This window comes from Paroedura picta, chromosome 2 (assembly GCF_049243985.1).
Source record: "Paroedura picta isolate Pp20150507F chromosome 2, Ppicta_v3.0, whole genome shotgun sequence".
Classification (NCBI taxonomy): Eukaryota; Metazoa; Chordata; class Lepidosauria; order Squamata; family Gekkonidae; genus Paroedura; species Paroedura picta.
In genome coordinates, this window is record NC_135370.1 from 39,558,987 (window position 1) to 39,573,629 (window position 14,643).

Below are 14,643 nucleotides of genomic sequence, written 5' to 3' on the forward strand. Positions count from 1 at the left end.
TTCTGACACTGTTTTCTTTTCCTCCTATATTTGTGCACTAGGTGGTTGTGAATGCCCTTTTAGGAGCAATTCCATCCATCATGAACGTGCTTCTCGTTTGTCTTATATTCTGGCTAATTTTCAGCATCATGGGCGTAAATCTGTTTGCTGGCAAGTTCTACTACTGTGTTAATACCACAAATGAGGAAAGGTTCCCTGTTTCTCAAGTCCACAATTTCAGTCAGTGCCAAGAACTTATAGAAAGAAACGAAACCGCCCGATGGAAAAACGTGAAAGTTAACTTTGATAATGTAGGATTTGGGTATCTTTCTTTACTGCAAGTAGTAAGTGAATCCTTTTTACGACTTTATAGAGCGCATACTTAATATATGAGTTCTGTGTTTTTGTTGCTTACATTCTGAGCCTATGCTGGTTTACTGAGAAATCAGCCCCACTATACTTGACAGGATGTATTCAAGTAACAGTGTGGTTGTTTTCTTAGACCTGTTTCAAATCCAAGCACAAAGTGTTACCCTTCCCTGTTTCCTCAGGTTTTAAAGGAGTGGTGGTGGTGAGGGGGTGGATTTCTCTTTCCACTGTGCTTTTCAGTGGCAGTTGAGGCAGCATCAGAAAATTTAGCAGCTTTGTTAAAGATAAAATTTCTACAATTTCAAAATGCTTAACATTTTGCCAGAGTTCTTTAGTAGCACTACTATGGATTTCCCAGCAATCTAAGTTAATCAACTGATGGAAGCCAAGAATTCCTGCTGCTTATACATACAGTATTTGCTGGCGCATAAGGCTACTTTCCCCCCCTGAAAAACATGCCTCCAAGTGGGGGGGTCGTCCCATACGCCGGGTGCACTTTAGTTGGAATAGACATAGCTGCCCATAGTGGCCCATAGTTCTGTGTTTTGAGTGGAAATGTTTGGGGGTTCGTCTTATATGCCCAGTCGTCTTATACGCCGGCAAATACGGTAAATATTTCCCTAGCGACATTTTTACCAGTTCAAAAACACTGTACACAAGTTACACATAGTATACACATATACTATCAATTTTCAGGGCACCCACAATTTTTCCTTTTGCATGCATTGTGCAGAGGGTTAGACTAGATGACCCTGGAGGTCCGTTCCAACTCTATAATTCTATGATTCTATAAATAATTCTTATATTCAAGGCGTGTATGACTGGACCCATGGTTCAAAACCCACACGTATTCAAGTACTGGTCCACACACTTTCCCTTTAAGAACTGAAAGCATACTGACTGTATTACAACACATAAATATGCATACAAGCAGGCTGTAGGCACATTCACGTTCATGTGTGTATAGGGCTGAAATAGGTTACTGTACAATATCTGCTATATATTTGCACTCCTGGTGCCCCAGGTCCATCAGGCCTCTTGTTCTCCCACGTATTCTATTTTGATTTTTCTTTTACACCTTCCTATTGGAAACTGAGTAGGCCAAATAAATGATTTTTGACATAACCATGGTTCTAAATTGGGTACAACACAAAGAATGTTATCTGCACCTAAATAAATAGGACTCATGCACATAATTAAGGGCTTGCTCAAGTCCCATCGCTTTCTGCAAAAGCATACTTAAAAGAAGGCCCTCGTCTCATTTGTGGGCCTTGCATAAGGAAACTGCACTGCATCAGTGAAGAAAGGAAGTTCCTATAAAACCAACAGTGAAAAAGATATTCATAGAAAATTGGAAATGCGGCTTTCTCTTGTGAAGTCTGCTGAACCTCAAATTTGCCATAGATTACTCTTAAACATGAGTCTTGTTAGCCTTTTGTGAATCCCTTTCCTTAATCCGCTTTAATGTGTATTTTGTTCTATATGCTTACTTGCAAACTGTGGCTCTTAATATTTATTCTCTCACCCACCCATCTTTCCAGAACTGTAGATCGCCAAGGTATATATTGATATCGTCTATCTTTTCTAGTCTCAGGGCTCCATTCAGTAGGCAGGAGTGCCTTTTCCTCTTTTCTTCTAGGCTACCAAGATGTAGATTATCCCCCATGGTGCAAGAAGAGGGCTCCTTGTACCTTTAAGACTCGACCAATGATTTTTGTCTCCCTCCACCCCCAAAGAAATTCCGAACAGTTGCTAAATGTTAGGATGCATATTTTGTACCTGACATTTCTAATGTGTGTTTCAAAAGGTCCCATTCCTAGTGCAGAAACTACAGATCTGTAGAGTCAGGAAATAAATGGACTGTACTCACTTGTGTAGCAACATGCTCATCATTATGATAGGCACATGCAAGTGGAAGAAGGGATGATGATGATGCAGTGATTGTAGAAGGACAGCAAAATGGCCTTCTTATGTGCATGGAGACCCACAGAAGCCTCTTGGCCCCACTGCTGGCGGGGATTGGGGGCCACTCAATCTCAAAGAAGGTGGGCCGCTTTACCCCTTCACAGGGTCGTTTTCAAGTTTGCTTTTTTCCATGGGTGAATGGCAGCTTATTTGTAATATAGGGGTGGATGGGGAATGAAGGACTACATGTTACAGCAAAGGTTTTCCAATCCCGTTACCAAACTGTCTCAAGGACCCTGAAAGAAAAGCTTTTAGTTCGAACTGCTCATTTATTAAACTTTTATGGGCTTCTCCAAATGCAGCGCCCTTACGTCTTGTTTCTAGTAAAAGCATTGATGTAAATTAATAAGCTCTCTCGCAAGTTAAGAATTTTATATGCAAAATATTTTCCTAATGCAGGCTACGTTTAAAGGATGGATGGATATTATGTATGCAGCAATTGATTCAAAAAATGTAAGTCTACTTTAGTATAGCCTCTTCTGTATATTATTGCCCGCAATGAGTCACTCTGTGAAAGTAGCAGAATATAGATTTAAAGTATAAATAAATAAATATTAAATACACCTGAATGTAATAAGGTGAACAGAAATCCTGTTCAGTTAAAAAAAAAGTTCTTAATTGATTTGATACCATGAAGAGTGTGAAGCCTTATGTCTAAATGAAAATGAAGATATAGTCCTAGAAAGATGCATTTTAAATCAGCGCTTCTAGCCTTTTTTATTGAGCAAGGTATCTTGCAATATATTTGACAATGATTTTGCTTACTTTGTAGGTACTTGACCAGCCTGACTATGAAGTCAATCTTTACATGTATCTTTACTTTGTCATCTTCATAATATTTGGTTCTTTCTTCACCCTTAATCTGTTTATTGGTGTCATCATTGATAACTTCAATCAGCAAAAAAAGAAGATAAGTATTTTTGTATATCAGCTGAAAACCGCAACAGAACATGTAGCTGTCATGAATTTGTTAACAAAATAATTGCCCTGGTTGGACCCAAAGATTGTCCAACCAGAACAAGATTGTCCAAGAGTCATCATAAACACCCAGCTCAAAGCTTAGATCCTGCCTAAATTTTCAATAGACAGAAGAATATATGGACACAGAGTCCATGGAACATGACTTCTCTGCCTCCCCCCGCGGTTCGGCTACTTCGGTGCTCAACGAAGCCCAAGGCGGCCAGTGCCATGGCGCGGAGAGGAGGGGTAGCGTCGGCGCACAAGCTGGAAGCCACACGCAGGTGTAGGACTCTGTGCCTGCATGTGGGCGCCAGCTGGTATGCTACCACCGGCGCCACCCCTCCTCTCCGCGTCGTGGTGCTGACCGCCTCGGGCTTCGGTGGGTGCCGAGGCGGCTGAAGCACTCGCCCCTGATTGGTAGGCATGTCATACAGCAATCTTGCTAAAACTAAGATGGTATGTACTTTACCAATACCAGGATAAAATGCCATAAGATGGGCAATAGAGGTAATAAATACAGCCCTGTGAAAAACTTACTCCTTTGAACAGAAGATTGTGAAAGCACATTTTCCCCAAATTTCTCTTAGCCCAGAAACCCTGTGTTCCCACCAAAAAAAAACTCAGCAAGTTGGGAAGCCCTTCTAAACAATATGCCAGTGGTATGAAAGTGCGGCCTGCAAGAAGATGGGGAGAAATGGTCCTCTCCCTCTTGAATGAGTGGAACAAGAGTCCAGTTGTGTCTCTCTATCCAAATGTTTTGCCAAATGACAAGTACCCTAGGGGCCAAGCCTGTTGCATTCAGGAATACAATGGGCGCTGGATTGGGGGAGGGACATGGAAGAACTCTGTGGATGGCCTCTCCATCCCCCCAGGATCTGGAAATGCTGCAGGCTGGAGAACCCTGGGAAGGGAACTCACTGGCAGGGGCAGCTCTCACGCAACAGGAATCTGCAGCCTCTGAGCCTTGGAGGGGGTGGTCAGAAGTGGGGGAAGGAGGAGGGGGTTTATAAAGATAAAGTTTATGGGACTAGCTATGCCTGGAACAGTCGCAGCAGCTTTTAGATTATAGGTTAAGAGATGGCAAAGATAGATTTGAAAGAATACGGTGTTCTATTTTTTTTCTTTTTTCCCCATTCTGTAAAGACTTAAGAAGCTGTTATTCTTTCTTAGAGACTGAAGCACTACCAATGTTTATTAACAATGAAATGGAAGACTTAGTGGAGGAGGGGGAGATTTTAACTCAGTTTTTGATATATAAATTTCCTCTTTACTACTCTGTATTCATATTTGTATATAACAGGATTTTGTTGCGGAAATTTATATTGGTTTCTTTCTTAATTAATATAGAATTCAATGTAATATGAAATATTTTGAAATAAAGGAAGTATGCAATTAAATTTTTAAAAAAGATAATAGCAACTGGAAAGGAATGCAGGAAATGTATTGTCATAACTGATGGAAACCTCCTTTTCCCATGCCTTGTAGAAATATCTTTCCTAAAACCATGTCCTTATTCCTCTTACAATATTTCTCTCTTGACTGCCATTGTGAGATATCACTTACCATAATCACTATAAAAGAGAGTTCAGTCCAATATTTATGCTTTCTTTTGATTTTCAATCCGAGATAAATCCAAGCACACGTAAAAACCATAAAACAAAAATATGATTATAACCAGTTTTCATGTTATGCCCTTACTTTGGAGGTCAAGATATCTTTATGACAGAAGAACAGAAAAAGTACTACAACGCAATGAAAAAGTTGGGATCAAAAAAGCCACAAAAACCTATACCTAGACCAGGGGTGAGTAATATATGCAGAAAAATGGGGGATATGCCTTCCTGAATAGCTAGTTCGTGATAAATCTGAGATCTCATGTCCTCTCTTCAACTTAAAAAATTAGAGTGAGATATAATTTCTTTGCATTGTTTCAGATTTCTCATATGATGTTGGCAAACTGTAGTTCTAGCATGCAAAAGGGCACAATTGTAATCAGATTTGTGCTGTTATCTTGATAAAATGACCCTTTATATCTTCACTGAACAGATCTCTTTTGTCTCTCTCTCTCTCTCTGCCATCTACCAGAACAAATTCCAAGGCATGGTCTTTGATTTTGTGACAAAACAAGTTTTTGACATCAGCATCATGATTCTTATCTGCCTTAACATGGTCACCATGATGGTGGAAACGGATGACCAAAGTAAAGAAATGGAAAACATTTTATATCGTATTAACCTGATATTTATTGTCCTGTTCACTGGAGAATGTGTCCTAAAACTGATTTCCTTGCGCTACTATTATTTCACCATTGGATGGAACATTTTTGATTTTGTGGTAGTCATCCTCTCCATTGTAGGTAAGAGCTGTTCTACATTGAATGGATCACCTTTTAAATCCTAATTGACATCCCTCAGTCGTGTGTGTGTGTGTGAAGTGCTGTCAAGTTTCAGTCATCTTATGGCTACCCCAGCAAAAGGTTGTCAAGGCAAGTGTGAAGCAGGGGTGGTTTGCCATTGTCTTCCTCTGCAGAGTCCTCCTTGGTGGTGTCCATCCTGGCTAGCTTCAGAGATCTGATGAGATCAGGCTTACCATGCCGTCCTCCCTTCCTCTCTCACTCTCGTATACTAGATCTCCACTACAGGAGGCCAACTGCACAACATTTATTGGTCTTACATTGTCTGGCCATTTTAACTCTTCAGTTCATTTTCATTCTCCAGTAACATACATCAGTAACCTATATTACCTCAGTTATTAAGTATACTAGCTTCAAAGCCTGTTCCTAAGAACGGGCCTTGAAAGGGCCCCCTCCCCCAGCCCCCGGCCAGGCAGCTTAAGGTGGCTTTGGGCGGCAGCTCACAGCCAGATGAAGTGGGGCAGGCGGGGGCTGGGCAGTTGGTTAGCAGGGCCGGGACAGAGCTCCTTAGCAGGCAGTCAGCAGGCCGGAAGGCCCTCATGAGCAGGCCCAGCCTAGCAGCCCAAGTGGCCTTCATTAGCAAGCCCTCCACCACAACCCTTTGCCCAGGGCCCTCTTCCCTTACCTGCTGCTGGCTCCAGGCACTGAGGCGTCTGAGAGCAAAGAGGCTAGAGTCCAGGGACAGAGGGTGGGAGCCGCAGGGGCAGGGCCAATCAGGACAAAGTTGGCTGCACCCTGATTGACCCTATTCTAACTTGGACAGCCGGACACGTCCCACCCCTAGGCTGTTTCATAAATATATAGAAGAACAACAATGGATAAGGATATGAGCAGTACATACTTAGAAACATTTATATTAGGTTGGATCTAAAGGTACAGTCCCACTATCCTGCTCTGACATAGGAATTCTTCTGATCATAGAATCATAGAGTTGGAAGGGGCCCTACAGGCCATCTAGTCCAACCCCTTGTGCAATGCAGAATCAGCCCAAAGCATCCATGATATCTGTCCAGCCGCTGCTTTAAAGACCACCAATGAGGGGAAGCTCACCACCTCCTTTGGCAATCGTTTCTACTGCTGAACTACTCTGACTGAAATTGCCCCCCTGATATCTAGCCAATACTGTTCTACATTTAATTTAAACCCATTACTGCTGGTCCTATCCTCTGCTGCCAAGAGGAATATTTCCCTGCCCTCCTCTAAATGACAACCTTTCAAATAAAAGAGAGCAATCATGTCCCCTCCCAACCTCTTCTACAGGACGAACTTTCCCTAGTCCCTCAGCTTTTCCTCATAGGGCTTGGTCCCTAGCCCTGGAATCATCCTCGTTGGTCTCCTCTGCACCCTCTTGATTTTGTCCACATCCTTTTTGAAGCAAGGCCACCAAAGCTATACACAGTACTCCAGGTGCAGTCAGACCAATGCGGTATACAGTGGGACTTAACATCTTGCAATTTTATTGCAATGCCTCTTTTGATGCAGCCCAAGTCTGCATACACCTTCTTTGCTGCTGCATCACACTGTCTGCTCATATTTGACTTACAATCCACAAGTACCCCAAGATCTTGTTCACGCACACTGCTATTCAGAAATGTATCACCTATCCAGTATGCATGCTTCTCATTTTTGCGACCCAGATGTTGAACTCTGCAGATCTGTATTGAATTTCATCTTGTTCTCATTTGTCCACTTTTCTAGTGTGTTCTCATCTCGTTGAACTCTGTCTTTTGGCATGTTTGCTACTCCTCCCAATTCAGTATCATCTGCAAATTGAATTAGTTCCTCCACCCCCTCATCCAGATCATTGATAAAAATGTCAAAAACCAAGCTCTGTGGTACTCCACTGCTCACCTCCCTCCAATCTGATGAAATACCATTGACAATTACTCTTTGGGTGTGGTTTTCTACCCAGTTCCCTATCCGCCTAACCATCCATAAATCTTGTCTGCAGTCCTCCAGTTTACCCATCAGAACATTATGGGGAACCTTGTCAGAAGCCTTACTGAAATCCAGGTAAACGACATCAGCTGGGTTTCCACGATTTAGTAAGCCCATCACTCAATCAAAGAAGGAAACCAGCTTGGTCTTACAAGACCTGTTGGAGACAAATCCATGCTGACTTCCTCGGATCTACACATTGTTCTTCAGAGGTTTGCAGATTGCCTCCTTTAAAATCTGCTCCATTGTCTTCCCTGCAACTGAGGTCAGCTGGATCTGGAAGTGTCAGCAGATACAGTAGGAATTGGTACTGATGATTTTCTTATCTTGGATCTTCTTCTGTTGAGGCACTTGAAAGTATTGCAAGAAATAATGCGCTGGACCTAGTTTCTACGAAACAAGAATGCACCAGGTTCTTGTCTGTCTGTGGAACACAATGTTATGAAGAAGGAAGAGCTACATGACTTACATTGTTTTGAAAACACAAGAGTTGAACGAAGAGATAGTGCCTTTTGGTTTTCATCCTAATGACTCTGCCTACAGGTTTTGCAAGCTATTGGATGCGCTTAGCACTTTAAAATATTTCAGGACTTGAGGATACAATTAGACAGCCCTTTATTGTGAAATGTGAGGCATTTAGTGCACCAATAAGTTTATATTGTGATTGCGTGCCAAATAGAGCCGCTTTGATATTTGACGGTGCTGTTTATTATCATCATCATCATTATTATTAGACTTATTGCCCACCACTCCCAGCAAAACCGGCTTGTGGTGGGTTACAAAACAGGTTCCAATCCAAAAAGCCCCCCTAAAACCCCATGAAAACACAATTAAAAACACAATGACACAATATAAGAAACATAGCAACATGGCAGCAAAAAATAACCCCATCCTATAGCAGCACAACCACTTAGGGGGGATGTTAATGTAACAACTGGTCACTACAAGGGCTGCCCAGAATTGGTATCAGATGTCTTCCTTAGGGGGAGTCACCAGATCTATGTCCTGAACTGGCCTCAACCATAAGCCTGGTGGAAGAGCTTGGTCTTGCTAGCCCTGCAGAATGGCGAAAGCTTCCACTTTCCCACTTGTTTTTGGGTCTAGCCATGTAACATTCCATGCCCCTCAGCAGAGAGTCGCCGATAATCTAACACTTTCCTTTTCCTTCGAATATCATTTCCTCCTATCCCCATGCTCTCTTCTCTCCCTATTTAATTTTGTTTTAAACCTCTGTCCTCATTGCTGATTCCATCTCCCTCACAAGGGCCTGAAATCTATTCCTGAGCTTCAGTGGCTCCAAGTGCTGTCTTGTTCGATGCCTTCAGACACATGTTGCAGCAGTAAAGGGAGGATCTATGGGGAAGTTACCCCACCACCCCTTCTCCTTTGGACTGGTCTCTTCATTCCTATGCAGGTTTGCAGAGCTTCTATCAATGGAATGCTCTCCTTCCTTGATTTCATGCTGGGTTTTAATCCTCTCCTCCAGGCTTCTAATCTTCTCCTCTAAAAGCCCTATCAATTTATACTCATGACAAGTATATTCCATCTTGTTTTCAGGGAGGAAAGCAAATATGGCACACTGCTTGCAGGTGAATGATAGTACAAGATGCCTTAATACACTGTCAGACCGCTCCTTGTGACCGTGGTAGGTGGCTCCATTTAGTGCAAGAAGACTTTGCCATTAATGGAACCGAGCTTTTGGATATATCTTACTGTGCGTTACTAGCTATCACAGGGTGAAGTTCCCATCAACAAGTGTTAAAATATTATCATTGCCAAAGGGGGAGGGGATTTTTTATGATTCCCCTATGCACTGCAGACTCCCTTGCACTTTGCTCCCCATGTTATTCCAGTGTGAACCCCACTGTGTGAATAGTGCGATGCAGTGGCAGAGGGGAAACAGTGAATTCCTACTCCACTAGTTTCATTCCATTTGTGGTGCTTTGGATCCAACCTTACATGGTTGTTCTGTTTGTTTTTCCACAGGTATGTTTCTAGCAGAGATTATTGAGAAATACTTTGTGTCCCCCACCTTGTTCCGAGTTATCCGACTCGCCAGGATAGGCCGGATCCTGCGGCTTATCAAGGGTGCCAAAGGGATCCGCACTCTCCTTTTCGCCTTGATGATGTCTCTGCCTGCCCTGTTTAACATCGGTCTCCTGCTTTTCCTCGTCATGTTCATCTACGCTATATTTGGAATGTCCAACTTTGCCTACGTCAAGAGAGAAGTTGGGATTGATGACATGTTCAACTTTGAAACTTTTGGCAACAGCATGATCTGCCTCTTCATGATTACCACCTCTGCTGGCTGGGATGGTTTGCTAGCACCCATGCTCAATAGTGGGCCCCCGGACTGTGACCCCGATTTGCCTCACCCGGGAAGCCCAATCAAAGGAAACTGTGGCAACCCCTCTGTTGGGATTTTCTTCTTTGTGAGCTACATTATCATATCCTTTCTAGTTGTCGTAAACATGTACATTGCTGTCATTTTGGAAAACTTCGGTGTAGCGACTGAAGAGAGCAGCGAGCCTTTGAGTGAGGATGATTTCGAGATGTTCTATGAAGTCTGGGAAAAGTTTGATCCTGATGCAACTCAGTTCATGGAATTTGAAAAACTTTCTGAGTTTGCGGCTGCTCTAGACCCTCCTCTTCATTTACCTAAACCAAATAAGGTTCAGCTTATCGCAATGGATCTCCCCATGGTAAGCGGTGACCGAATTCACTGCCTTGACATCTTATTTGCTTTTACAAAACGCGTGCTGGGGGAGAGTGGAGAGATGGATGCTCTTCGCATACAGATGGAAGACCGCTTCATGCAGTCCAATCCTTCCAAAGCTTCCTATGAACCCATCACCACAACACTAAAACGAAAACAGGAGGAGCTGTCTGCTATCATCATCCAGCGGGCCTACAGACGATATCGTCTCCGGCGAACAGTTACCCAAGCTTCCTTTGCATATAAAAATAAAATCGAAGGCGGCCTTGGCCAACGTCTCAAAGACGAAATCCTTATCGACAAGTTAAATGAGAACTCGTACACAGAAAAAACAGACCTGACCATGTCGACAGCGATGTGCCCTCCGTCTTATGATCGTGTGACCAAGCCCATCGAAGAAAAGCACGAGAAGGAAGGCAAAGACGTACAGAAGAAAAAGTAACGTTTGCATTAACAGTTCCGAGTGGGTGACCAATTGTTTACAGCCTGTGTGAGTAACATAGTTGTGTCTACAGGACTCCTCTAGGGAGGTGTATGCCAAACTGACAGTTTTTACAAATATACTGTATTCTTAAGGTCAGTGCCTATAACAAGACAGCAGCCCCTCGTCATCCAGTGTGACTAAAAAATGTGGAAAGAATGACAGGAGGCTACTGTTTTCATTACCAGCTGACACTGCTGAAGAGGAGAGGGAAAAAATGGCTACTCAGACTGTGGGGACCAGTCCAAGGGGTTGAAACCAATATTTTTTTGTGTGTTAAACATAAAAACACTTATAATACAGTCAGTGTATCCACTGTTTGCATTTCAACTGCCACATTTGTCATCTTTTTACAAAAATCTGTGTCGGTGGATTCATCTCTCTCTCCCCCCACCCCCTCCTTTTTATTCACACATTGTGACTATTTTTGTAAATGGGGTTTATGTTGGGGATGGGATTCAGTACCAATGGTACCGGTACGAGGACCAGACGTTCTATTATACGACTCTCTGATATGCACACCAAAATGATTTGCATGGAGGCATGTTGCACTTATAGATCATGCATGGAGAGAAAAACCAAGAAACAAAAAAAGCGTTATGTCACAAAGTGCAACAGGTTTTTAATAACTCTGTTACCGTGAGGGGATTCTCAGTTTGGAGGTGCTTTAACCAATGTCTTCGTGTTGCGTTCCATCCAGGCAAGTCTCTAAATGCATTGAAAGTCCCCCAGTAATCCAAAAAAGCAAAGCAGATGGATTCTTTTGCACTGACCATAAAATTTCAACAAAAGGAGTCCAGAGTCAATGGGTTTATGTTAGATTTCTTCCCCTCCCTTCCGCCCCTGTATTTCAATTAATCAGCCCTTAAAAATCTAAACTGACCAAATCCTTCCCCCCTTTCTAGATCTGTTCTGCTTCCTCCTGCGGTATTGTTTAGCCATCTTCAGCTCCCCGCAAGGTTGCCAATATCTGTGTTTTCACAAAGAGCCCTCTGTTGTGTAAATAGCAGTTTTACCTGTGGTGCACGTTTGAGCAAATGAATAATGATTCCGAGCACATTTATTGCATCAAATATGTACCACAAATAGGTTTAGTGTGCAAGCTTTCAACGGATTAAAAAAAAATGATGTATTCTCCGCCATTATAGATAGTTTGGATCCTATCGATGCATGTTTATATTTCGTACGCCGCACTTCCTTCCGCAGTCCAGAATCTTAAATATGGGAAGCCATACGTCAAGAGGAAAAGCGAAAAAAAATGTTCAACAAAACCTCATTCCCTCATATAATTAAGCAATATTTGCAGCTTACTTGAGAAATTTTTGTTTCACTCTTTTTTTTTGAAATCTTAAGTAAATATAAATCTGATGTATAGCCAGACTGTACAGACATGTTGCAAACCGCTACACCTGTTGAAAATAATGTGGTTAGAATTTTATAAGCCAATATAAATATTGTAAAAATCACGTTATTTTATTTTTGAGCATTTATGTACATAAGAAATGAATTTTATCTTCAGGCTGCAGCCTTTTTTCTTCATTCTTTCTTTTCTTCTATCTCTCTCTCTCTCTCTCTCTCTCTCTCTTTCTCTCTCTCTCTCTTGGTTCCTTTTTGTCCATAAGCACTTTTTTCATGGAAGAACTTCAGAAAAATAAGAAACGAAGAAGAGACGGGTAAATGTAGCTTCCTGCTTTTTAAATTGTACATGCAAAAACATTTTCAGGGTGCAATAATGTAATGACTTGTGAAGGCCAGATTCACCATTTGCTTCCTTCCAGCTGTTCTCTGCCGTTGGAAGATGTACCGTTTTATTGAGATTTCTAGCAGTGCCTGCATCAGCAACCGTAGCCTTATTTTTCTGTTGCAGAATTACACTCTTTTCCCAGTTTCATTTATGCCAATGGTGTTTATTCTTTTAACCCATTCTTTATTTATAATTGTTAATAATATACCTTGGGTCCACAGTATTTTTTCACAGAAAAAAAGAAAAACTGGCAAAATGATATAACCAAACACATTGGGACATTTTCTGTTTCTTACATGGGATATGTTAAATATAGATTCTTTCTTTTCATAAATTATCAACTTATGCTGTATTGGTGAATGCATGCAGGAAATGCTACTAATATCCTAAATACTGCTATACAACATTACTAATGTGCAAAATAATAAAGGTTAATTTTTTATGGTAATTTCTTGGTTATTTTTCACATCTAGGGGCATGGCAAGTTCAAGCTATGTTGTAAAGAGGCACATCACATCCACATGGAATTTCCACTGATATTAAATGCCAAGCGAATCACCCAGTTCAGCAAAACAGGAGCCCAGGTTCCATTGTGGAGATGTATTTAAGCAGAGAATGTTGGATCAGACCATCTGGTCCAGCATACTGTTTCATACAGTGGCCCACAGTTACCCTAGGGATCCAAATGAACATGACACAGAGGTCAAGGCTTTCCCAGCTTGGTGCACAGCCAGCTTGGTGTAGTGGTTAAGAGTGGTGGCTTCTAATCTGGTGAGCTGGGTTTGATTCCCTACTCCTCCTCCACATGAAGCCAGCTGGGTGACTTTGGGCTCATCACAGCACTGATAAGGCTGTTCTGACCAAGCAATAATATAAAGGCTCTCTCAGCCTCCCCTACCCCACAGGGTGTCTTTTGAGGGGAGAGGAAAGGGAAGGCAATTGTAAGCCACTTTGAGACTCCTTCTGGAAGAGAAAAAGTAGCATATAAGAACCATCTCTCCTCCTCCTCCCTCTTCCTCTTTTCCCACTGCTGCCTTGTAGGATTTCAGTCCTCCTAGTACAACAGGAAACCTCCTACCTACTGCTCTCTCCCCTGCTCAGCTGGACAGTGGGAGTAAATTTCCTAGCAAAAGAGAGAGGCACCATCAGTGTCTTCAATACCATGATGTCACCTTCTGGTATGACCTGGAAGTGACATTATCATGCCAACTGATACTGTAGAGGTCACCCAAAACTCTGTGGTTAAACCATGGTATTTTGGGTGAATGTTACAGCATTACTCCTGGCATGATAGTTTCACAAATGGTGCTAGAAGTGATGTCATCGCACCAGGAATGCCAATCAACCTCCATCCATGAATCCTCAAATCATACATTTCCCACTTCTGGACTAAGAAACACAAAAGAACATGGATTACTCACTGGGTTCTCAGGATGCCAGATTATTTCCCCAGCCTTAACTGAGAGGTCAGCATTGACCAATTATTAGCAGAGCTACGTATGGGGGGGAGGGAGTGTGGGCCTGTATTAATACAGATTACAGATAGAAATTTATCATTGCTTGGAAGTGAACTCCAGTTGGAAACACAATGAACTTCCTAATCCAAACAAAACTATTTCTACCAATTGGGCAGGGATGCACGGCTTCCTATGAACCATTATTTCCCACCTTGTCTATTTTATTTTTCCAGGCAGTGAGAAGTGAGAGAATCAGTGAATGGAGAGAGTATGATACATTTTAGGTAGAGTTACACCCTTTTAAGTCTACTGAAGCCAAGGCTATTATCCAATTAGGACAGTTTGCCCATTTCTCAGCCAAACATGATCACTTTGTTTGGAATTCTGGGCATATTTCTGCTCCCTATCAGTCACTGCACGATCCCACTAAGACCGTTTCCACAACCACACTAGTAATATGGTTCGGGTTTGCATTTTTATTTATTTATTTATTTGGATTTTTATACCGCCCATTCTTTACAGCTCTGGGCAGTTAAAGGGACTTTTTCGTCCATTTCCGCACAGAAATTTGCTTCTTCAGGCACAGTCCCAAATTGCCCCTCACGTGCTCTGCATCAAATG

The 14,643-nt window shown here is 42.2% G+C and overlaps 1 protein-coding gene across 5 annotated transcripts in view; it reads left to right on the plus strand.

Annotated features, from left to right (window-relative positions):
• The window catches only part of LOC143829274 (sodium channel protein type 1 subunit alpha), a 134,337-nt gene extending 122,091 nt beyond the window's left edge, over window positions 1-12,246 (plus strand). For all 5 annotated transcript variants that reach the window (XM_077319834.1, XM_077319836.1, XM_077319835.1 and 2 more), the window contains 6 exons: window positions 42-323; window positions 2,713-2,766; window positions 3,086-3,223; window positions 4,972-5,076; window positions 5,359-5,629; window positions 9,611-12,246. In XM_077319834.1, the coding sequence (XP_077175949.1) occupies window positions 42-323; window positions 2,713-2,766; window positions 3,086-3,223; window positions 4,972-5,076; window positions 5,359-5,629; window positions 9,611-10,782 (2,022 nt within the window). In that variant the 3' untranslated portion in view covers window positions 10,783-12,246. The remainder of the gene's footprint in view (window positions 1-41; window positions 324-2,712; window positions 2,767-3,085; window positions 3,224-4,971; window positions 5,077-5,358; window positions 5,630-9,610) is intronic.
• Window positions 12,247-14,643: the final 2,397 nt, after the last annotated feature.